A 23,465-nucleotide genomic window follows, 5' to 3' on the forward strand; every position below is an offset into this window, starting at 1 on the left:
ATGAAGCACTCTATCTACTGAAAGAGCATACTGCATATATTGATCGGGGATTTAATAAAGCTGCTTCCTATCAGCTGTCATCAAACTGACCCAGTGAGGACTTGTTAAAGAATTTTGGAGAGCAGGTGAGGAGGAAGTGGCAGGAACCAAACTGTACTGTGCTTGCTCTCCTTCCTACCTGTTTGAAATGTACTTTACCTTCAAACAGTGACAGTATCAGCTAAGACATTGGTGTAATTGAGCCTTCTTATTTTTGTAAAGGAATTCATTTTAATATATACTCTGTACATTGTCCTTTACATCAAATTTAATTTTTGACAAGTGTGAGCATGCCTGTCTTATGCTGATACTTTTTTTCTGTCTTCTTTCTTTCTCACTCTTTTTTTCTCTCTTTTTGGTTCATTGTGTCTGCTGATGCGTGGATTACTCATGGAACGTTCTCCACTATAATTTATGTTTATCTGAAAATAGGAACTGCAGTTCTTCAGTAATAACAAGCTCCTCTATCTAAACAGTCTCTATTCCGTTTCACTGCCTTCATTTTCTTCATGTCTTGTCATTTTTTTCATTTGCTGCTGCTGTTAATCTGACATCCCTTGCTCCAAAAAAAAAAAAAAAAAATGTGTTTTATTTACAGGGCACAGCATTTGGAAGTGCTCCTGTACCTTCTCGCAGGCAATTATGTGAGTCTCTTAAATTCCGCTCTGTGTTGTAAAGATGACTATGTGTTCATGTGCTGTAGCATGGCATGCCAATATAGAGTTAATGCCCCAAGGTCAATATTCAACCGCTGGTGTTGTATATTGCCTGTAACGTGTTTGTAGCGAACAGCTTCTATTGACCCCTCCTTTATTTCTTTGTTGTGTTTTGTTCAACACATCATAAATTGGGGCTGCGCTGTGCACTGTAAAGTTGCAAGAAGGGAAGAAATTACCATAATGGCTCAAAGTCTGGAGGGGAATAAGAATAATATCCTCAGATCATGTGTTCAACATATTGATGAGTAGTATTGGTAAAACTAAAGACTGTCTCTTTCCTATTCTTCGAATTAATCTCCATTGTGCAAACAAAAAAGAATCTGGGTCTCAAAAAATTAAGAAATGGAAACCCAAACAATAGAGTATAAGGCAGATGTTACTGAGACCAGCTGTATTTCTTGTAGGACTTTCCTTCCAATTAATTTGAAGAACAAGTCCGTCCCCTGAGTTGGGGAGGAAAGGGAACTTTTATAGAGGGATCTCATTCATTTTTTTCCTTAAATCTATTGGAAGTATTGACAATAGATAACATTTATTTTAAATTAAAATAAAATTCCCCCTCTTGTCCGCCCAAACCCCCAAGAAATCACAAACGTAATGTGCTATATATTTTTTTGAAAAAAGACAAGAAAGGCTTACATTCTAATTCAAGATGATCTCTCTCCACTTTTAATAGTGTGCGTGTTTGAGTGTGTATATTGAATACATAGATTCTCAAAATACCATCAGACTTTGAGATGAGGACTTTCTTACATTCCTTGAGTCTATTCCTGTCTCTCTGCTCCTACCTTGAGTTAAATGTCCATCCTAAAGACATTGGCGTCTTCCATATGCATATAATAAGCTACAGCCATGCACTGCGTTATTATAATTACTATGCACTGCATCACACCGCTGAATGTCAAATAGATTCATCATAATATAACTTTACAGGCTTATTCATAAAATACGGTGCAGTTTGAACGATGCTTCATTGTTGGCAGTCTTGAAACGTGTTGCTTGCATAAATTCACCGATGCTGCTCTTGTGTATTCATAGGAAAACACAGCGTTTGTCTATGAGTGTGGATCTTGCAAAAGTAACAAAAAAATTTGATCTGTATATGACTGTCCTTTCTTTTGTGCAATTATCTAAGATGTTCCTATTCTACTGCATATATCTAAGGGGAGAAAAAAAAAATCAAGATGAAACACTGTTCATGAAATATAGTTGTGCTCCTATTACAGTTATTTAAGGTATGGTGGAAAGAATTAATATTCTCACTGAACTCTTCAGAAAAACAATGCTGAAGTTATTTTTATCCAATATGTATGACACTTAGCAGTCTGCTAAAATGAAAATTCAAATTGTGATCTGGCTTACTTTAATTAATCCTGCTACTGGTCTACATGATTAACAACATCAGCGAAGACTTTGGATGCACACCGACATGATAACATGCTTTAACATGCTTAGTTATAAATAATCAGAAGTGTGCATGGTACCACTGTTGACAGCTTCCTTCCTTGTACAGAGGCCCTGTTCGAGATGAATGTTGAAGTGCCACATAATGAAGTGTCTGGGATTTGAACATAAGGAATGGTGTGGGAAGGGCAGAAAATGTTTTATCTAACGAAGACAGGATAAAATCTGTGTACCTAAATGAAGATGCAGAACTGTGAAGTAAACAGAGGAATGGGTTGAGTTAAATAGGTGGATGAATAGGTTGGAAGAAGTGGTTAGAAGAAGCTAATCTCCATGATTAGCTGATGAAATAATGGTAAAACTAACATCGCTGAAATGGTGAGATAGGAGAAGTAGGTTTAAAACTGCATATGTAGAATGTGTCAGTGGCTTAACTGTGAAGCAAATAGAAGCAAAAGAAACACATAAATAAGAGGATCTGTAACGGGGGGGGGGGGGGGGGGGGGAGGGGAAAAAATTATTTCAGCCAGCTGTTTTCTGCTTTTATGTTTACTAGGAGGCAAAGACTATATGGAACTATGAATATGTTGTGGCAAAGTTCTAACAAGGAAGCTAAAATTAGAGCTTGAATTTCCTAAGCTTGTCTTCTAGTCATTGGTGGTAACTTTTCTGGTCCTTGCAAATCATTGAATGTTGTTACTGTTCATGTACAAAAATGGGAAATGAGGATGTCTGGGAATCCAGAGCAGGAATGCTACTGGACAAATGCTGTGTCCTATCACACAGAAACTGAAACGTAGGCTATGTTTTCTTCCAACTGATATTACCAGTGATCCTACAGTAATTCCACTGCAGTAGAAGAGGCAAGATTGAATTGATCTGAGTTCACACGAGATGTTTTAGACTACTGGGGACTTGTGGCCGCCTCACCTCTAGAGTGAGCAGAGTAGGCTCAGTGGCGGCGTTGCGAGTCACCGGGAAGTCGTGCACTTCTGGGCATCTGAAAGTGTCATAGACATTGAGTGGCAACTGTGCCAATGCTGTGTTATGACATTTCCTCTTGTAGCCCAGGGTCAACAGAAGCTGCTGGTGAAATATGGCAAAGTAATGAGCGGTTGAGACTAAGATGCTGTTTATATCACATGTGAAAATAACAAGCTTCTACTGATGGGGCATTTTAACACTCTGGCTATAAACTGTGAGATACCGAGTACAAGGATAACTAATAAATTCCAAAATCCGAGTTAAAACTCTTTTCCACAAGATAAAAACTTGCCTTTTGAAATCTAATAGGTTGCAACTTCATTTCTGTTTTACAATGAAGACACCAACAGAAGTGGAAATAAAGGAACGTACAATCCAAACTGACTGCAAATATGAGATCATCTGTAATTAGCAACAAAATAAGATGTAGAGACAGAGGACAAACTGAATGGGGAATCCAAAGTGAATACAGATGTCGTCAGAAGTCCATAGTGATAGCTATATGACCCAGCTTTGGTCACTGGAGTACTGCTGACCTAAAAGCAAAATACAAATTTACAAAATCTAGTTATGATTAAATAAAATGTTGTACCAAACCAAAATGCAGCTCCAGATTTTTGGGCAGAATTGCAATATAATTTCCCTAGGGAGAGAAGAGCTGTCATATTTTCTCCTCTCACTTGTCCATTACATGGAGCAGAAGCACAAATACACCAGTGAAACTGGTATACTGTGCAATTTAAACTGCCGGAATATTTTATTTGCAAACTACATGATGAAGATTAAACCCCACAATTCTGAAAATACACATGTTCATTGCAAGATTTCCTTTAAACTGCACTTTTGTCCTGCAAAAATACATATTTGAGTCAGGGTTTTGAATTTATATCTTCTGTTAAACCACTGGATTAAGCTAGTGGGCCTTGCACCAGATGACAAAGCTTTATCTTTTTTATATCTATGGTACTTTTTATCACGACTTTATTCCAAACTTTTTCTTTGGTAACAGTGGGCAGTACTTTTAAGAAAATGTGTTATCATTTACATGTAATTTGTGGAATGAAAAATGCTCTACCAGTTTTGATTAGCACTACTTAGTAGAAGAAATCAATGAGAAGAAATATCATAGAAAGAGCCTTGCTATAATAGATGTTCCTGAAACACAGTAGAATCTCAACAAAAATCAATACAGTTATGGGGTACCTGACAATCAACTTTACAGACAGAACAAATTGTATCAGACAATTGAAATAGCCATATTATATCCAAAGAATTTCATACCCTCTAATGATAAGAAAAGTGCCCAAATCTAATGCAGTTAAACTAACCTTTAGGCAGGGGATTTCATACAATGAAGAATTCACTGTTAAAAATAAACCAACCTAACATCAAAATTAAAGGAAGTGAAATCCTTAGTTTGTTGATAAATGGCACTTTAATGTTATAATCTCACAAGCAAAGTTTAATTACTTGGGGCAAACATAAAAACTTCAGAGTTTTTAATTCAGCTGTAGTGATTTTTTAAGGCATAAATTACACCGAAAGAGATGTAGAATGGAAATTATGAGAGTTAAATTCCTAGCATGGCTAGTTCAAGTGACAAAACAGTCTTAAAGAAGTAGTTGCCCACTGTCAAGATATTTCAAAGGAGTGGATGACTTCTTTGGTCAGCCAGAGGGAGAAAACAAGGAAGGTAGATACAATGCTGAGAAGTTAACCGTTCTCTTGAATGCATTTTTCATGGTTCATTGTGGAGGAAGAAATCTTTTTCATGGGAGCTATTTTCTAATATAGAGAAAAACCTAAGGTGGTAATGGTAAATATGTAAGTGGCAAATGTAAAGATATAAAATGTCCTTTCAGAATTTTAAAGAAATTTAGAAGTTAGTAGACTCACCAACCAGTAAAAATAGATTCTCTTATGAAAAAGTACTGGCAGTCATTTTGTTGTACAGTTGATCAAAATATATGGAGTGAAGAGGTTATAAGTAGTAGTTTGGTTTAAATAATGCCCAAAACATGCTTATTAAAAATACCTGCACATTTGTAAAGTACAACCATGGCAGTTCTTGCAAATGTTTATCTATCAGAATTCTCTTCTATATATGATAAAAACTGTGAGCATAGGAAAATAAATTTGCGTATTTTGAGCTTTTTAAGGAAATTTTACCCTCACAGAAGGGTGCAAAACTCTCCCCCCAACCATAGGCCAGATAAGAGTTCTCCAGACTGAACAACTGACTAAGAAAATGCTAAATGTCTTAATCTCACACAGGGTCACCAATTTCAGTGGTGGGTCTCAAAGTCTGTAGTAAGACTGGTATCAGTTGTTTGATGGGTTTCAGTTTGAATTGATGCAAATACCTATTTCATCTTTCAGAATAATGACAAAGGTATTTGTATGGTAAAATTTAGGACGACAAGATTATTCGGGTTAATCAACCTAAGTAGGTTGGGGGCTACTACCTAACTAGGTAGTAAGGTCTAGAAAAAGGTATGCACACGGTAATACCTTGTGTAGGAGAATTGCAACAATAGCTTTGCTTCAATCCTCAGGGTGGAAAATCTGGAAGAATGCTGAAAATCTGAGGCTGTTCAGATGTTCTCTTTGCCATGGCTCCTTCCAAACTTGATGGCAGCTATCCTCCCAAGCCCTGGGTGCTGTTGTTGCTGTGACCACTACTAATTCATTGGGCCACTCTCAGCTGTGCAGAAGGGAAGTCCCCAAGCTTCATGCAAACCTGAGCTATCAAAGGCTGTGTCTGCCTTAATCATAGAATCATTTAGGTTGGAAAAGACCCTTATGATCGAGTTCAACAATTAACCTAACACTACAAAGTCCACCATTAAATCATGTCCCTAAGTGCCACATCTTTTAAATACCTCCAGGGATGGTGACTTTACCACTTCCCTGGGCATCCTGTCCCAATGCTTGACAACCTTTTTGGTGAAGAAATTTTTCCTCATATCCATTCTAAACCTCCCCTGGCACAACTTGAGGCCATTTCCTCTTGTCGTATTGCTTGTTACTTGGGCAAAGAGACCAACTACCTTTCAGGTAGTCGTAGAGAGCGATAAGGCTCAGCCTCCTTTTCTCCAGGCTAAACATCCCTCAGCCGCTCCTCATAGGACTTGTTTTCTAGACCCTTCCCTTCACCAGCTTTGTTGCTCTTCTATATAGCAATATATATATGTAGTATAACAGAAGATGATCCAGAGAATGAAGTGGTTGGGGCTGATGTAAAGGGGGAAAAGTTGTCTTTGTCTATCATTTCAGGCTTAAAAATTATAGTTGTGCAGCAATGAATCGGAATAACTCAGTGTCTTAACTCAGTTGAACTCTGCACAGGTAAGATTTTTGTGAGTTCAGGAACCTTACTAACTGCAAGCCAATCCTGGATAGGTTCTCTCTTCAGGATTTTGACTGAAATTATGGTTTGGGGAGAGGTAAATTATTATTTCTTAAGCTACTAATTTTCTTACAGGAGGTGTTTAAATGTTTACAAGGTATGCAGAGAAGTACACTTAGAGGGGCGTTTGTGAGGAAAAATGCAAATCTCTTAATTACTGCAAAATAAGTATGTACTTAATCCTACAGAAGTTTAGGTTTATGCCAGCGTGATGTCCATAGATTCAATTACTGGGTGGCTGGAGTTTAGAAATGTATCTGACTAACTGTAAAATACTTTTAACAAAGTAATTAACTCTCAAAAATTAAGCAACAGTAATATAAATAAATTATGTAAACAGTAATAACCCTCAGCAACTATTATTTTACATTTTTGGCGCACAATTCTTCATTGTAATATTTCTAAAAATGGCCTCATCTGACAGTCACCTGCTAAATTTAATTTCAAAATTCATTAGAAAATTATTAATTTAACTGAATAATCATTTGATCAGGTTTTTTTTTTAACTCAGTAATATGTTCTTAGTGATTTAGGCATGTTCTATTGTAATCACAAGTGATAGTCCTGTTAACTCCAGTGGATGTAAGATCATGCTCTGTTTTTGCAAAATGAGAAAATATATATTCTGACAATAGTTTTATTAATATATTATTATTTTTAAGTCTTTCATTTGTGGGAGAGAAATCTAATTTTTTTAACAGCAGCTCCTGCTTTCAGTCCTGTTTCTATGGAAACAAACATTAGCACAGTGAAAGTTTTTAAAAAGTGATTATTTTAAAACATTGGGGACTGGAGAATTCATTTAAGCAAATTTGGAACCCACTCAAAAAAACCATGGACCTTAGATATAGAACAGAAATAAAAAGTTTTTATGTTATACTTAGCATGTGGGTTTTATTTGTCTTTGTTTCTTAATTCCATGATTGAAAAGAAAGATTTCTTCTTAAAAAAATAATTTTTATTGCATTTAGATTGTGCTAGTACAGAAATCCCCAAGAGGGGTATTACACTGAGGGATGCGTTTCTGTACCTAGGAGCATTGAGGAATTTAGAAAAATGAATTTTTGTTTTCATCAATTTGTGCTTGATGAGGGAGAATAATATTTGTTAGACTGGTATGTACAGTGGTACATTGAAAATCTTCATTTGGTTTACATACTACACCTGAATATGGAAGAAGAAATAAAACACATACATTGTTGCTATCTTGGCTATCTTATCCCTGAGCACATTAAAAACACCATGGTCGCGGTTGTATTAAAAATCAGATACTGTTTCCTGTTTAAATAAAATAGCTATTCAAAAACTTAGTCTTTCATCATTGAAATAAATAGTCTATTGGGATGAGATTCACTGAATTCATACGCAGTCAGTTTTTTCTGTCCTGCTTTGAATTCACGGACTTGATTACACCTTAATAAAGTGAAAGTAGAGTACAGAAGCCATGAGCTGAGGAATTGCTTGTTCTGTTTGTTGTTTCTGCTTTCACTGCCATTATAGTGTATAAAAATGCAATACATTCTTTTACACTTCTGTTGAAAGTTAAAAGATGAAAACTAAGGAATCCATTGAAATTAGATAGGCTTTTGTCAAATCAATTTTAAAGCACTAGACAATTTTAAAAAGAAAAACTTCTTTGGGCTTCTTGAACTCTCTCAAGTAGCTGTAATTGTATGTTTTTGGAAGTTCTGTCTTCAAAACATCTGTATAATTCATTATTATAAATGTGTTTTAAAGTAATTTCTATATGAAACACTTTTTAGTCTTCTGGTTTGCTGTAAGCTTTTTTTCCCCTGAAAATGAGTAGAAATGGCAGCCTCCAACAGAAGTTGTTTATGGCCTTTTTTTTTTTTTTTTTTTTTGTATTTCCATTAGTAATTTCTGTGGTGACTATGTCTGTGATCACTACAAGAGCGAAGAAGGTCTGTGAGGCCTCTCTTGCTCTAACATTTCTGAAAAATATATATAATTGAAATTATGAATATCTGTTTTCCTAAAGACTGGGCTTTATATTTTCTGCAGAAATTCATGAAAGTTTTACATGAACTCAGGGAATTGTCAATTCCATATCTCTAACGCTGGAGCTTGTGTCTACAAAAAGGTGGCTTTTAACTACAGGTCCTAAAGAGTTTGCGACAGCTTACTAGCTGGTTGAGAGTTACTCTTCTTGATAGTGCCAGATGATATAGCAAGGGGTGCAGGCCATAAATTACAGCTTGGCAGGTACAAAATGGTACATTAGGTACATTAGCAAGAACTTTTCTCAAGGAAGGTAGTGCAGCTCTGGAACAGGTCACTCAGGTTGTAAAATCTCCATCCTCAAAGGTTTTCAAGACTTGGCCAGGCAGAGGCGTGACTGAGCTCACTTGGAGTTGGTAGTCCCAAGCAGGAGGCAGGGCAAAATGACCTCCAGAGGCCCCTTCCAGCCAATGTTTCTCTAAGTTTGTAATTTGGGGAGCACTTGTAGGGATGGGAAGAAGGGAAAAAAGGCAGTCCTCTGAAGCTGCATCTTTCTTTAGAGTTTAATTTCTTTTTGCAAATTCATGTGCAGTTAATCTAAGAAACTTCAGCTACTAAAACAAGTTGGTGGGGGGTTTTTTGGTTTGTTGTTCTTTTTTTTAAAGAAGTTAATGATTGGATTCAGGTTTTTCAAATTAAATTGACATTTTGAAATGGTGTTACTTTTTTTTTTTTTTAAACCTAAAAATGAGGTTAACACGGTAAATAATTCTTCAATTAAAGTAATATTTCATTTTAGGCCAAACAAAATATTTCTGATTGATCTGATATTTTTCATTCAGGAACTAAACTGAAGAGTCCTTTATTTACCTAATTCTACTTTGAGTAATGAAATTGAATCTCTGATAGATCTCCATCAAGAGTAAACTCAGTGATTGATTTATTCTGGATAAATTACCTATGAAAGTAATCCTATTTCCTATTAATGAATTATCTAAAATCTGACAGTGGTTTTTGGGTTGGTTTTTTTTTTTTTTGGAGTTTTTTTAATAACTATTTTGGAATTATAATGAATTGTCAGTATAAGCATATGTTAGCTTATGCTTTGTCAGTGAAGTAATCTCCCTCATTCAGTACCACCCCTTTTCACCACTGTAATATTGCTGCTGTTCCTGGACTCTTCTGCACAAAAACCCGTTTTTCTCCAGGTGACTGTCTACTGTGCTATAATAATAGTCATACATACTTTCAAATTGCCTATTGTTAAATTTTGCTTTGAAAAACTTTTCCTACTAGCAGCTTAGTTGTTCAATTATTGTAAATATTCTGTTGATCACATAGTTATCAGATATTTATATAATGAAAGTGTCAGGAAAAGGAAGAAAAAAGACTTCCAGAAAATTGAAGCTTTAGCTCATTACTGAGTATAGTAGGATAGTAAAGTATATAGCAATTCAAGATAAAGTTTCCAGTGAAAGAAACTGTGGTAGAGAAAGGGTGCATTAGAATGAACATGAACAATGAATATTATCTGCTGAGAACACATAAAACCTGCAGCTAAAACGTTCTTTTTCAGTACCATTGAGTATCAGACTTCACGGCTTCAGGTACTGATCTTCTCATTGATGTTGGAACAGACTTAAGTGAAGCAGTCTCAGGCAGAATTTAAACTAAAGAAAATATTTACCTATGTTTTTCTGATTTAGAGTATGTGCAGTCGTGAAAAAAAAATTTATTTCATGATATGAAGAATTACAACATCATTTTATGATGAGGATTTACAGCCTACACACTTGTATTATAGTTACCTTGGGTGACATTCAGCATGTACAATTATGGAGACTGTATTTGCTTTTTGATTATTTGCTTTTGCTTCATCATTGTAATGGATAGTGCTTTTCTTTCATATGCCACTAAATTAAAAACTATTATATTCATTGTTTTGGTCAGTAGCTCTGTCTTCAGAGGATTAATGAAATTTGGGACTGTTAAAGATGGTTATTTAAATTACTGAATGGCTTAATAGGCAAGTCAATATTAAAAAGTTTTCAAGCCATTCCCATTAGAGTATGTTAAACACAGTGGAGAAATTGTATGAAACTACATTTATTGGCATACTACTGTTCATTGCATATATGGCTAGAGATATCATGAACATGTTTTGCTTTGGCATAACTACAGATGTGTATAGGCCGAGTAATGAATGATGCCATTTGTTGCTCTTCTGATATAGCTATTAAACCATTAAGAGTTTTCTGTACTGTACTTAAAAACCATTGGATAGATTAAAATATGCTGCCTTTAATCAACTCCTGGTACAGAAGGCATTCTTCCCCCCCCCCCCCAGAATTCCCTTCTAAGATTAGGCATGTGCAATTATTGCAATCACTTTTGCATTTTATCAGCACTGGAGAAAGCAGACTGATAGACGTTTTACTCTCAGATGGCTGAAAAGAGTTAAAAGTTGGACTAAGAAATATTCACCGTTTCTCGATGCCACACAAACTTGCTTGCAAATGCACACTTTGCTATTCTCTCCCTTGCAGAAATGTACCTTTCTAAAGAGAAGCTAGACAAATGGTCCACTCTGTTGTTCCCTCTCCTTTTCCCTTTGTTGTTCATTTTGTCATTTTCCCATAAAATCCATGGATTTTGTATGCTTCTTAGACCACTAATTAGAATTACTTGTTTTTAATGTGAGGAAGCAAAACATTGCTAATGCTTGAATTATTCATGGGTATTTATCCCCTAGGAACTATAAATACAAATAATGTGGTATGATTTGTTAAAAATGAACATTTGGTATCATGCAATTTTAAGTAGCGATGTATATAATACTTTAATGATTATATCAACTCAGTTTATTCCAGTTCATTTGTCTTTCAGTTATTTTTTTAATAAGTTTTTCCTCCTTTTCATCCACTCATTTCTAACATCTGGAAAGTATCTATTGCTTTACTTTTCTATGAAAGTCAATTCGTTATTGTCATTTGGTCATACTGCTGAAGCTCAAACACACAGGAAGAGAATGAGAGGGTTTTATGTGCTTTGTTAGAGTCATCTATTGTTGGGAAATAAATATCTGCTGAATGTTTTCTGGAAGCTATTTCAAGCATTTGTTATAAGAATATACAATAAAACCAGTACTCACTACAAAACATCATTAAACTTTTCTATAAAGCAACAATAATTTTTACATCCTTTCTCTTCAAAAGGCTAATAATTGCCTTAGTTTTGTTGTTAAAATAGCATATTATATGAAGTTTGCTGCTTCCAGAATTTTACTTAAAAAATAATTGATATTTGTTGACAATTGCCTGCATATCTGATCTTTGGGGTTTTAAAAGACCGTCATTCTGAAGAAAATAGATGTAAAAATTAACGTAGTAAAAATAAACTTTACCATATATAATAAAGATCTACTGGGATTTTATTAGTTATTTTAAAAAAAAATCTTATTCTCTATACTAACAGGATAGCTGAAGAAACCCAATGGTAATTCCCTAGTGGAAAGAATTGTTCTGTTTCTCTTGTGGGGTGCTGTGGTCACTGTCATTCCTCTACCACACACAGTCTCCTGCCAGCTGTCTTGGCTGAACTCTAGGAATGGCTCCAGACTTGGACTGGAGAACCAGAAAGTAGAAATGCTTTATGACTTGTATCATATAGGTAACTGAGTCTCCCTTTCCTTCTCTAGCAAAAGGATGCAGTATTCCATGGTTTTACAGGTTAAAACTGTAAGAAGGGTTAACAAAGACTATTATTTGTTAGGATAGTGACTATATGCATAAAGTTGGCCTTATGCTAGCATTTAATATTTTAGTCATCAGATTATCATCATTACCCCTGGGCTGCTTATATTTAGTTTTTATATGTAGGTTTAGACATTGAAATTAAGCTATCAGGCAATAAGGTAACTGAAGCATGACTCCAAACAAGAAAAATGCCATCACCCATGCAGACAGAAGTGTTTGGAAGACAAGCATAGGAAGGAGTACAAAGACATGTGGTTCACTAGCTATATGCAGAAACAATTTGGAAGCATGAATTAACGTGTCTTGGTATTCCTTCCAGGAGGGCTGAGGTTAGATCAGCTCGCACTAGTCTTGGGTTTACGTGCAGGACAATCCCTAGTGTTTCAGTGTCATCATGTGTCCCTGCCTGCTTCTGGGTTGTCCTTTCAACGCAACCTGTTCTATCTGACTGTGATGTATCTCCTGTAACATCAACAATAGTTCCTGATGTGAAAAGCCTGACTATTCTATTTAATTTATTCATAGTGTCTTTTCAAAAAAGAAATCAAAATCTGTGGGGGTTGAGAAAAGAGACGGTAGTACTGGGGGATCGGCTTGGTCTGTACTCGTCACTAGCTGGTGTTTTGTAAGCTTCACTAGCTTACAGCTCGTGTGTGAATTTCCACTCTGTAAGCTACTCCTTTTATAGATAAAACCTTGACAGAGATCTTGAGTGTGTTGTGGCTTTTCTCACTGGGGCTTGCGGAAAGCTTTTAAAGTTTTGAATTCATTTGTGTGTTGGCTGTCTTGGCCATGTGCTGCGTATCTGCTACCATCACCCTTGCCTACTCACTCCTACCTGAATGAATTATAAACAGCATAATATATAGTCCATCTTCATTAGAAAGAGTAAAGGTGTCTTCCTGTGAAGAACACACAGGTTGAGGCCAAGCAGGACTTTTTTTTCCTGTTTTTTTCTTTTTTTTTTTTCTTTTTTTTTCCTTCTCCCCCCCCCTCTTTCCCCCCCCTCCTTTTTTTTTTTCCTTTTTTTTTTTTTTTTTTCTTTTTTGCTAGCAGCCAGGGCCAGCCTTGAGAATGAAAAGAGTTGCTAGGTGATGAACTCTGAGCTTGGGCTAGCTCTGCATGAACCAGATCTCCTGTCTCCTCACGCAGTTTGGTAGCCCTCACCTATGGCATGTATGGTAGTGCCCCACACTGGATAATAATCTTGCTTACCAGTTTATGGCTGTAAGTAAAACTACAGTCTAGTTGTTATTTTAGCTTCATTGACTGTGTCAACCCTTTCTAGGGTAATGAGCCTGTACTGGGTTCAGTAGGAGAAAGCTCAGCTAAAGATTTCTGCTGACCTGTTCACATTCCTTGGCTGGGAAATTTCAAAGAATGAAATTTAATTGTACTATACAAAAGATGATAAAGCTAGGCTGCTGTCACTTAACTGTAAGCACCTGTAGTTTGTCTTTCAGCAGCAGTGATTGTTCATGAGTTGAAAATTATATTTAAAATATTTTATCTAACACATGCTTAACAAAAGTCTTTGCACATTTATTCTTTGGATTACAATGGAAGGAGCATTCTGATATTTTTCCATTTTTAAGTACAGAAAGTGTTAGTTTTTGTGATGCATTCTTGACCTTACAGAACAATCTAATAGTCAATTATATTAGCAAAATAAGCTGAGTTAATTAAAACAAAATAAAGCAACTGCTACTCTAGGTTGGGAACTATATGGCTGTACTTTAGCATAACATAGTGTATAAAAAAGAGTAGTACCTCGTTTCTTCTTTTTGTCATCTTAAATTACCCACATGGAGACAGTAGGCGTTTGCTGCAGATTTTAATTTTAAATTGTCAACATCCTCATATGGCATGAATAATTGATACAAGTGTAATGACTAGATGCTAGCAATAGCAGTGCTATGTTTATTTCTTTCTACTGGCGCCCCTTGGCTTGACCTCTCAAGCATTCTATGGGAGCAGAACACAGAGACCTGGGAGGTGGAATGCTCACCTGGAAGGCTGTGAGCCTCCCCTCTCAACTTCTACATAAAAGATTTATTTTGGCTAACATGCCTTTCAGTCAGGCAGGCAGTTGTACGTGCTTAACTTCACGAGTGTGAATAGAACAAAATGAGACTATTCCCACGTGTGACTAAATATGTCTGTGTTCCCGGAGCAGGGGAACATCCTATGACATATCCATCCTATGACAGATTTTGTGTTCTGTTGCCTCAGCGCTAACCACACAGCAGGAGGATTAGGGCATTTAGGAGGACTTCCTGTGACAGTGAAGGGGTTTTATTAATGTGTTAAATGCTTATAAAAACTTGAAAGATCTCACATCCAGCTGTCAAACTTACCAGGGAGTTGCACATCCAGATGATCTGTTAGGAGCAATGGAGCTGCTCCTTTACTGAAAGCTTTAACAATACAATAAATTTGATTAGATGTCCAGGTCGAATATGAGCACAAGTCTCAAGATCTGAAAAATTATTTCTCTTCTCACCTTTTTGAAGCCTGTAATTTGTCTTTGGATGCAAACACAATCTCTTTTATTATTTATTATGATATTAAATATTATGTTTATGGTAGTATAAGCATCTCAAATATTTTTAAAGGAACTGTCAAGTATAGCCACAGACTAAAATGAAAATCACATCTGGATATTTTACAGTTCATTTTGACCTCAGTGCTAAAATAAATTTAAATGCAATTTGTGCAATAAGTCATATGGAATAAAACAGTAGCGTGAAAAATACCCTGCAGTACTAATTCATCTGATAAGGAAAACTCCTGAGTCTGAGTACTTCTGCGTCCCAAGCGTGTGTTTCATTGCTGTAAGCACAGGATGCCTCGCTACAGATTCTGCATTCACATTTACATTGAGCTATAAAGTACAAAAGGAACCACTGCAGGAAGCAGGCTAATAATGTTGTTTCCTAATGGACTTATAATGTCATGGAACAAAGATTCCCTGATTCCCTAAAAATACTTAACTAAATAATTACAGGATGAGGTGCTATATTTTTGTAGTTTTTCTAGTATATTGTTTAAGCAGTTGCCCTGCTTTTGAATAAGGTGGAAAATCAGGAAAGGCAAATATGGAGTAATTCTTCACATTGCTTATTTTATAACTAACTATTTGAAGACTCATTTGTGGTTTTTTTTTTCCTTTGAAAAACAACAGGCAGAAGGCAATTTAAATACTGTAATTTATCTTTGATGGATGTGTTATTTAAAGCAGCTGAAAGCAAATAATTTGAGCATGTAGTAATTAACATTCTTATCCCACTAAGGGATTTGCATATGCTGACCCTCACCATCCAAATACAGCTCTTAGCAGGTATGAGGTCTAGTTCTAGTTTCAGCTGTAAAGGAAAAATGTTACACTTTCCTGTGTTGATTTGATATGAAATGCCAAGAGATTCAACAAAACTTTTTCTAGCACATTCAGACTTTGGTGGCCAAATCTGTTGCTACAAAGAAAATTTGCAAACTTCCCTTTGGGAAGGCACAAAAAGAGTCATGACCCAGTGACTTGTCAAGCCTTATCCTTAGCCTAAATGATACAAACCAGATATTACATGATTTTTATAAGTCCTTATGATTGCTGATGATGTGGAGTCCCAGGCACAGTGTGTTTTCCCTATTCTGTTTTTCTGAATGCTTGTTGGAGAAGAATCAATGACACCAGAGGGACTCTGCTGCTCTTAACTGATTTCCTCAATGGCAGTATGGCTGTAGTGTAAGGAGGTTTTGCCAAGTGTGTGGTGTGAAATGGCCGTTCGGCTCCCCTGGAATCTGGATCAAAATGTTGAGAAATGCAAAAGGCAAGTTTGTGTTCTTTTTTTTCCCATGGGATCCTGCAGCCATGTAGTCATATTTTGTGTGTGTATTTTTTATAACACCTTATTGAACAGCATGGTCTCGCATTGCTTCTTCACAGACATCTCCTAGCGAGAGAGAAGCTGTGGATGAAGTGCTCTGGTGACGCTAAGATACAAAGCTGTTTTCTTCAAAAAAGAAAGTCCAGGACAGGTTATACATGATCAGTGTGAAGTTATTGGCTTGGGTTTTAGGCAGTAGCTCAACCTCTGTTACACCAGGTAAATAAGCAGTACTTTGAAAGCGCACATTTGTAAAGAAAAGGTATGAAATTATAAAAGTTAGATAGCCAATTTTGGGAAAAACCATTCCGTCTACAGATAGTCCATGCACTTTTGCCCAATTTTTTTTTTTCTAAAAGGACTGGTTTAGATAATAATGAACTTTATAGGCTAATCCCTTGATATTTTAGACATGTTATTTCCTAAATGCCTGTGTTTACTTTCTGGTGTCATTAATGGATTTCAGACTTTTTTCCAATTATATGTATGGGGAAAAAAAGACTCTTCATATTATAAAATACTTCTATGCCTTTATTGCCAATTAAGGGAACATGTTGAACTCTTATTTCTTGTTCTTGTTAGAGGGCATTACCTAGCGAATAACTGAATTGTTTTGATGTAGGAAGCTACTGACAGAATGAATATTGAAGTTACAAAGGATTCATTTCTCAGCAGTGGGATCATCTTTCTAATACTGACTTTGTAATAAAACTTTGAAGTTACAAGCTTCCTTTTGTTTGTAGTATCTCAATAACAGTATATGCCAGATGTCGTCTTCCTTAAAACTCTGCGCTTGTGATACTGAGTTTACGTGAAATTGCACTACCTCGTAGCGTTTAGCTTAATTCTGAAATTAAGCTCATCTATTTCAGCCATTCAGGTTAATCTTACTTGAGAGAGAAACAGCATCTCTGAGTAAAGTAAAATTAGGAAAATTATAAATGAAACAAATACTTAAAACTAAAAGATGCTTTTTGGATATCTAAAGATGAAGTAATAAATAATTTCAGTTTAGGTACTGCTTTCTTTTCGTTCACCCTTTTATTTCTCTGGCTAGACTTTAAGTGAACATCTAAGCCTTTCTGAAAGGGCACTGATGGCTATCTGGAGCCATTTGAAAGCTATTATTGAAGAAAATATGTGTACTTTGATATCCATAAGCTATAGTATGCTTAATAATTGCATTTAAAAGTAATTTACCGCCATGCCATCATGTGACTGCAGTCTTTTCTTGGCTCCCAGGTTAACTTATCAGGGTTGTGTAACAAAGAATAAAAAAGATTTTTTAAAAAACATTTTCTCTCTATTGTGGTATTAAAATACAAAACAGATTCAATGTTTCGGAACTGGTGTATGAATTGTGAGGCCTAACTGTGCCGAATATGTTCACGAAACCAAGTGCAAGTAGCAATCAGTTCTTAAAATGATCCAATAGTTGGTTTGGGGTTGGTTTCCCTGCCCTCCATGAGTAATTTCAAGTGGCTTAAATTGTTTATATAGCTAACAGGGTTGTGCTTGTGTTACTGTGATAGTTGACAGTCCATGATAGAATTAGTATCTGTTGGTCACCTATTGACTACTGTCCAGCTACCCTTTGAGCAGCTGTGCTGTACAGTGCCTATGTGAGCTGTGGTGGGGCTTCTTGTCTCTTCTGCAGCCCTGTGAAATCCCCAGGCACGTTCAGCATCTCTAAAAAGTGTATCTGCTGTATCAGAACATATATTGCAATAGCATAAATGTGTAGCTTATTACAAAATGAATATCAATGAAAATATACTTTGCATTTGGAAAAAATGCAATGAGTAATTTTACTCTAATAAGGCTTTCTGAATATATGGAGCACTATTACCATAGCAGTTAAAATAACTTGAAAAGGCTGACTATTGCTTATGGTATTTCTTAATGTGATACCAGAACTTTTCATTTAGATTCATAATACATGTTTATGCAAGCCCTCAAAACAGTTTTGTTTGGAGTAAAACATCTATTTTGTGATAATATATTCACTTGAAATAGAATTAGAGAAATCCGGAAAAAAATACACCTTAAAACTTAGTTGAAGCTGATTTTCAAGTAGTTCAATATGAGCAGAAAATGAAGAAATATTGGGCCAGTGACCTCATAAGATGAAGAGGAAGGAAGGAAAAAATTAGAATGCAAAATATTCTCTGGGTAGTTTGACCGTTTACTTCCCCTCTGTCACCCTACTAGCCTTACCAAATGTGCTTTCAAAATGACACATAATTGCTGTTCTTACTCCCTTTCTGGTACAATTTGACATTAATGTATTTGAAGATATAGCACATTATGTGCTAACTATTCAGAATCGGTAGTGAAAATAAAAAAATCAGATTGACAGAATTTAACATCAGTGTCTACGGTTTGAAGAAGCGTGGATGTATAAATACATTTTCTGGAAGAAATAACTTTCCATGTTCTCATTATTGTTTGCATTTTCTCATAGGTCAAATGATTTTAGTAAGCTGGCCGAATTATTTTAGTAAGCTTTGGGAAGATACATGAGTAATTAAAACAATGAGAAAAGCCACAAGGGAAGTTAATATCTGTTTACTCTTGCTGTCATTACCATAAGAACTTCTATGGCTTCAATGGTAATTCTTTCGGAAGAGTGAGTTATATCAGAAGAGAGCAGTCAGTATCAATGCTGCATCACTTGTTACCAGAAACAAGCCAGTAAGTCTTGACCAGCTTATCCTTTACTAGAACTGAATTACCATTTTACATTTCAAAGACTGAAATGAGAGGTGAAACTGTGTTGCCATGACGTTACCCTTCTTGCAGGACTCTGGACAAAACAACTGATTCAGGCTCTTTTAGCATTACATTATGCTTCTTCTTATCTAAACTGAACATAGTTTAAGCTATGCCCTTTCAGTTAAGGTGAAAGGGAGGGTAAGAGTCAAAATGCCACTTTTCATTCCCATCAGTCCAGATCTGCATGGCCGTGCTTTTGGCTCCGCAGCTGGCTTGTCTTACAAGGTCAAATCCTCTGCCCCATGGAGGCAGCCGGTGAGGTTATAAAGCAGGGTATCTGACTGTTTTCTTGGGGAAAAGAAAAAAAAAAAGAAAGAAAAAAGATTTCCTTGTTTAACTTCATGCTGCAGTCAGCTAACTGCCTCACTACATTTACCAAGAGTTATGTAAATTTGAGTCCTGCTAAAGTAGCTTAAGATGTTTATCTAAAGCTTATACAGTCAACCTTAAAGCTACACACGGAGATGGAGATCTTGCAAGCATAAAGACAGGCTTCAGGATCACCTCTTATTGTCCCAAGAAAAATTCCCGAGAGAACTGTTTTTTTCATGTGAACGGTGGCAACCCCATTTATCATCATACCAGGAAACGTATCTGTAATTTTAGAGTGCAATCTTCCACTTAAGATATTTTTAAGCCAGGTTTAAAAAGGGGACCTTCTCAAGCTTGGGCAAATACTGGATTATTTCACCTTATCACAGGCTTTTTTCCTCCTTGATCACCAGCCATCGCTCAGAAAACAATGCAAGTCCTTGTAGGTAAACAGAATAGTGCGCAATCAGACCTCTGAAGGAAAACATAAAATACATCATGCGGTTTTACATTCCCAACTGAAATCAATGGTACAAATGCAAATCTGTAAAACCAGACAGATTTGTTGCAATCCTATTTCCAACACATGTTTTGCAAATGCTTCAGGGTGATTCACATTACAAAAATTTTGCATGCTCGTTTCACCTTGAGATCCCGACATCAAAAGTATTAAATGCTTCTTTGTGCTTCAGGCAAGCATTAACAGCTTTTTTCAGACTTAGCTTAAGCTCTCCTTATCTTTTTTTATCAGGTAGCCTCAGAGATCTTAATTTTGCGTTGAATTTTGTAAGTTCATTGTAAATTTAAGTGAATAGAAGTATAAACTATAATTTTCTCAATGAGAAAATTTAAGTGCTTAGTTTGTTGCTTTTCCTGGACACTGAAATGCTGGTCCACTGATATCGACGATTTTAGCATTTGGTCCACTGGCATTAATGATTTTAGATTTACCAGGGTTTTAATTATTATTTTTTTCGTCAGTTATAATTTTTCCTTGGTGCTTTGCATCTGTGGGAGTAATTTTGAGATGCTTGACATATTTATAAATATACATTTCATAGGTTTAAAGTCACATACCTGCTTAAGACCAACTGTGGTTCATAATAGGTAGCGGGATTAGACATAGTTATCTTTTGTAAATTAGAATAAGCTCATGTTTTTAATTAAATTATGATTTATAACATTGCTATTAATTCACGGTTTATGTAATGACAGAATGGGGCAAGCACCATTCTCTGCCCTGATCACTGAATGACTAAGCTGAAGGAGAGAGACAAGTATTCTTGTCCTTCTGATTGAGCGGGAGAGCTACATCAAATCTTACACAAAGTAGGGCTGTAAATACTTTCTTTGAAGTATGAAGATTAACACATTTTAAATAAAATAATTTAAATATAATTGTAGATGAGGCTTAACATCTTCAAACTAAGTTACTAGGTTGTGCCCAGCCCAAGTCAGGCCAAAAAGTGAGACTATGTTTGTATGACTTTTCTTGAAAGTCTGTCGACATGAGAAATAATTTTGGTACTTTCCCACTCCCTTATAAATCATTTTATATAATTGGATGCCATTAAGCATACATTAACCTGTGGTCTTTTAACAGGATGAAAAGGGAGAAAAAAGATGAAAGACCATCTTTCATATCTGTGGTGCAGATCTGTCTGAGATAACACTTAGCCCACGTATAGTGTGTGTGTAAGCAGTGGTCATGCCACATTGTATGAGATGAAATCTTACACTGAGCATTACAAATAAACTAATTTTGTAAAGTGGACGTAAGCCTTTGGTGGAAGAAATATTTCTGGTTGTCAGTGAAGTTTAAATAATTTACCTGAGGACTCACTCAGTGTTTTTAGAGTTTTCTTGGTAAAATGTAGTAACTTTCAAGCCAGAGTACTTCGTATTTTCATGGAATTTTTTTCCTTCTTGCTATTCCAAGGCAAGCTTTCCATTGTATGCCGAATGGTAGTGTACAGAAAATTTAATGGATTCCTTTATTACACCATAAATAGAGTGCATCATCTTTGCACTAACTAAAGATTGGATTGGATTGGATTGGATTTGAACCTTTAACCTATTTTAGAAATATACATTCACCTATAAATTTAACCTCTTTCACTATCTTTGTTATTGCTGTTACTATTGAGGAACTGGGCATCGCTGTGATGGCTGTATTCTGAGACTGAGTCACTAGGCAAATATCAAAGCCTTAAGTAATTATTTATGCTCAACTACTACTGTTGGAACTTATTTGGATGGGTCTTTATCTCCTGTGTGCAGATCTATTCTGTCTCACTGAGGCAAGCATTAACTATTTGCTGACTGACTGCAAGTCATCTGATTAATTCTAACGGTTGCAGGCTGGAAATTATCTTAGTTTTACTATTTTTGTACCAAACAAAGAGCCACTACAAACCACTTGCTTCTTACCATAAGTCATTTTATTATGTCTGAGTGTAAGGCAAATAGAACAAAATCACAGATAGTTCATCTGCTGCATCGCCTCCTAACTTCCATGTATATTCCTCTTTCAGGTTCTTAAAACACCAGTATTCACAGTTTTAGGTGTGTGCTATTTTTCCCCTACTCCCTGCAAAACCCAAGAAATTGAATAGATACACATTTATTCAAACATAACAGAGCTCACAAACACAGTATTACTTTGGCCAGTAACCTATTATCTTCTGTTTGCTTCGGGGTTTTTATTTTATTTTTACTTTATGTATTTGTGGTTTCAACCCAAAACTCCTCAAAGCATGAGTTCAAGTACTATGACAGACTATAAAATATCTAGGCTATTCTGCTATGCTGAATCCATAATGTTTTAAATTCCATTTAATTATAATACCTAACCAAACTTCTCATAGCATTTGCTTTGAGTGAAGCACAAGCGAGGTAGTGTCTCTCAGGAGGTGATCCTGCAATAATCTGCTTATTTAAAGGGAACTTGTTTGCAGTCTTTCTCACAAAAGCTATAAATACAAGAATAATATAGGATATAAGGAAAAAAAAAAGGTGTTTGAAGTAGTGTAATTTATTGGTTTTTTTAATGCTGCCTTCTAAGAAATAACTGTGTTTTATATTTAGAAAACCTAAATGTCTGAGAAACATCGTTACATGTGATATATGAACTTTAATACAAGAAAATTGTGGGTTCTGATATAATACAGTCATTAGGTGATATTCAGCACTGCATTGCTTAAGTGCTCAAAGGCTTCAAAGTCAATGCCAGTCATTTGATCCTGGAGTGAATTTATTTGATAAACTGCTGTGTTCTTCATCTGTGGAAAGCAATAGGGATTGCTGGCACTATTGATTTTAATGCTGAAAAGCAGAAAGATAATCTCTCAGGGGAGCTTGCCCTTTTAAATATCAACCCGAGCATTAAAATTACACCTTTATTTAATATAAGTTTTTGAAGGGAAATGGAGAGTGGCATTTATTCCCTGTTTGAATCAAGGTACTGTGTGGTATCATATTCAACAACAGTGTTCTAAGTCTATGAAGGGCTCCACAGACCCAGCAAATTTCAAATTAAAAGCAACTGCTGTGAGTTTATTTAGACATGCATCCATTTATGTGAGCGGAACAGTAACTGGTACTTCTGAGGCAGAGATGTTAGGAGCAAAAAGATGCAATACGATGTTTAGTGTCTAAGGGAAAGAGACAAGAAAATAATATATGCTTCACTCACTATGGAGGCAGGAAGGAGATAATTATGTTATAGTTGTGTGTTATTATGTATAGTTGAGGTTCTCCTAGGAGAAAGGGAAAGAGGAATGTCTGGGAAGTATTTACTCCAGTAATTGAGGAAAAGGGTCAACAAATTATGTACATCCTGCTTTACACACAGCCAACACTCATGATGTAGCTTTTCTTGAGGCATGTTGGTTCTCACAGAAGATGGTTTTGATGGTGAGCTTAGTCAGGATAGTGAACTGCTTGAATGATAGAAAACATGGTTCTGGGAGGATTTCTTTTGGTGCTAGGTGTAACTGTTTAATGACTTTTGGTATAGGTGCTAGGGTAGTGTAGTACGTGGCATCCAGGGTGTACAGTCCCTAACAGTGTATTACAGTAAATTCCTGTGTGTTATTCAGGTGGTTTTTACAAAAATGTTTGTAATCCTGTTTCCCTACAGGTGTGCTTTAGGCAGGTGAAGCTAGCACTTCCAGGGCCAGAAGTACTCAATATTAATTGTCGATAAACTCAATATAAAGCTACA

General features: G+C 35.9%; 1 protein-coding gene across 3 annotated transcripts in view; it reads left to right on the plus strand.

The window, feature by feature from the left end:
• The window catches only part of CCSER1 (coiled-coil serine rich protein 1), a 715,692-nt gene that overhangs the window by 574,432 nt on the left and 117,795 nt on the right, over window positions 1–23,465 (plus strand). Inside the window, exon 10 of one of the 3 annotated variants that reach the window (XM_049815129.1) lies at window positions 638–683. The exons of the other annotated variants lie outside the window; for them this stretch is intronic. Within the exon in view, the coding sequence (XP_049671086.1) occupies window positions 638–683 (46 nt within the window). The remainder of the gene's footprint in view (window positions 1–637; window positions 684–23,465) is intronic. 3 annotated transcript variants of the gene reach the window in all.

This window comes from Accipiter gentilis, chromosome 12 (assembly GCF_929443795.1).
Source record: "Accipiter gentilis chromosome 12, bAccGen1.1, whole genome shotgun sequence".
Taxonomy (NCBI): domain Eukaryota; kingdom Metazoa; phylum Chordata; class Aves; order Accipitriformes; family Accipitridae; genus Astur; species Astur gentilis.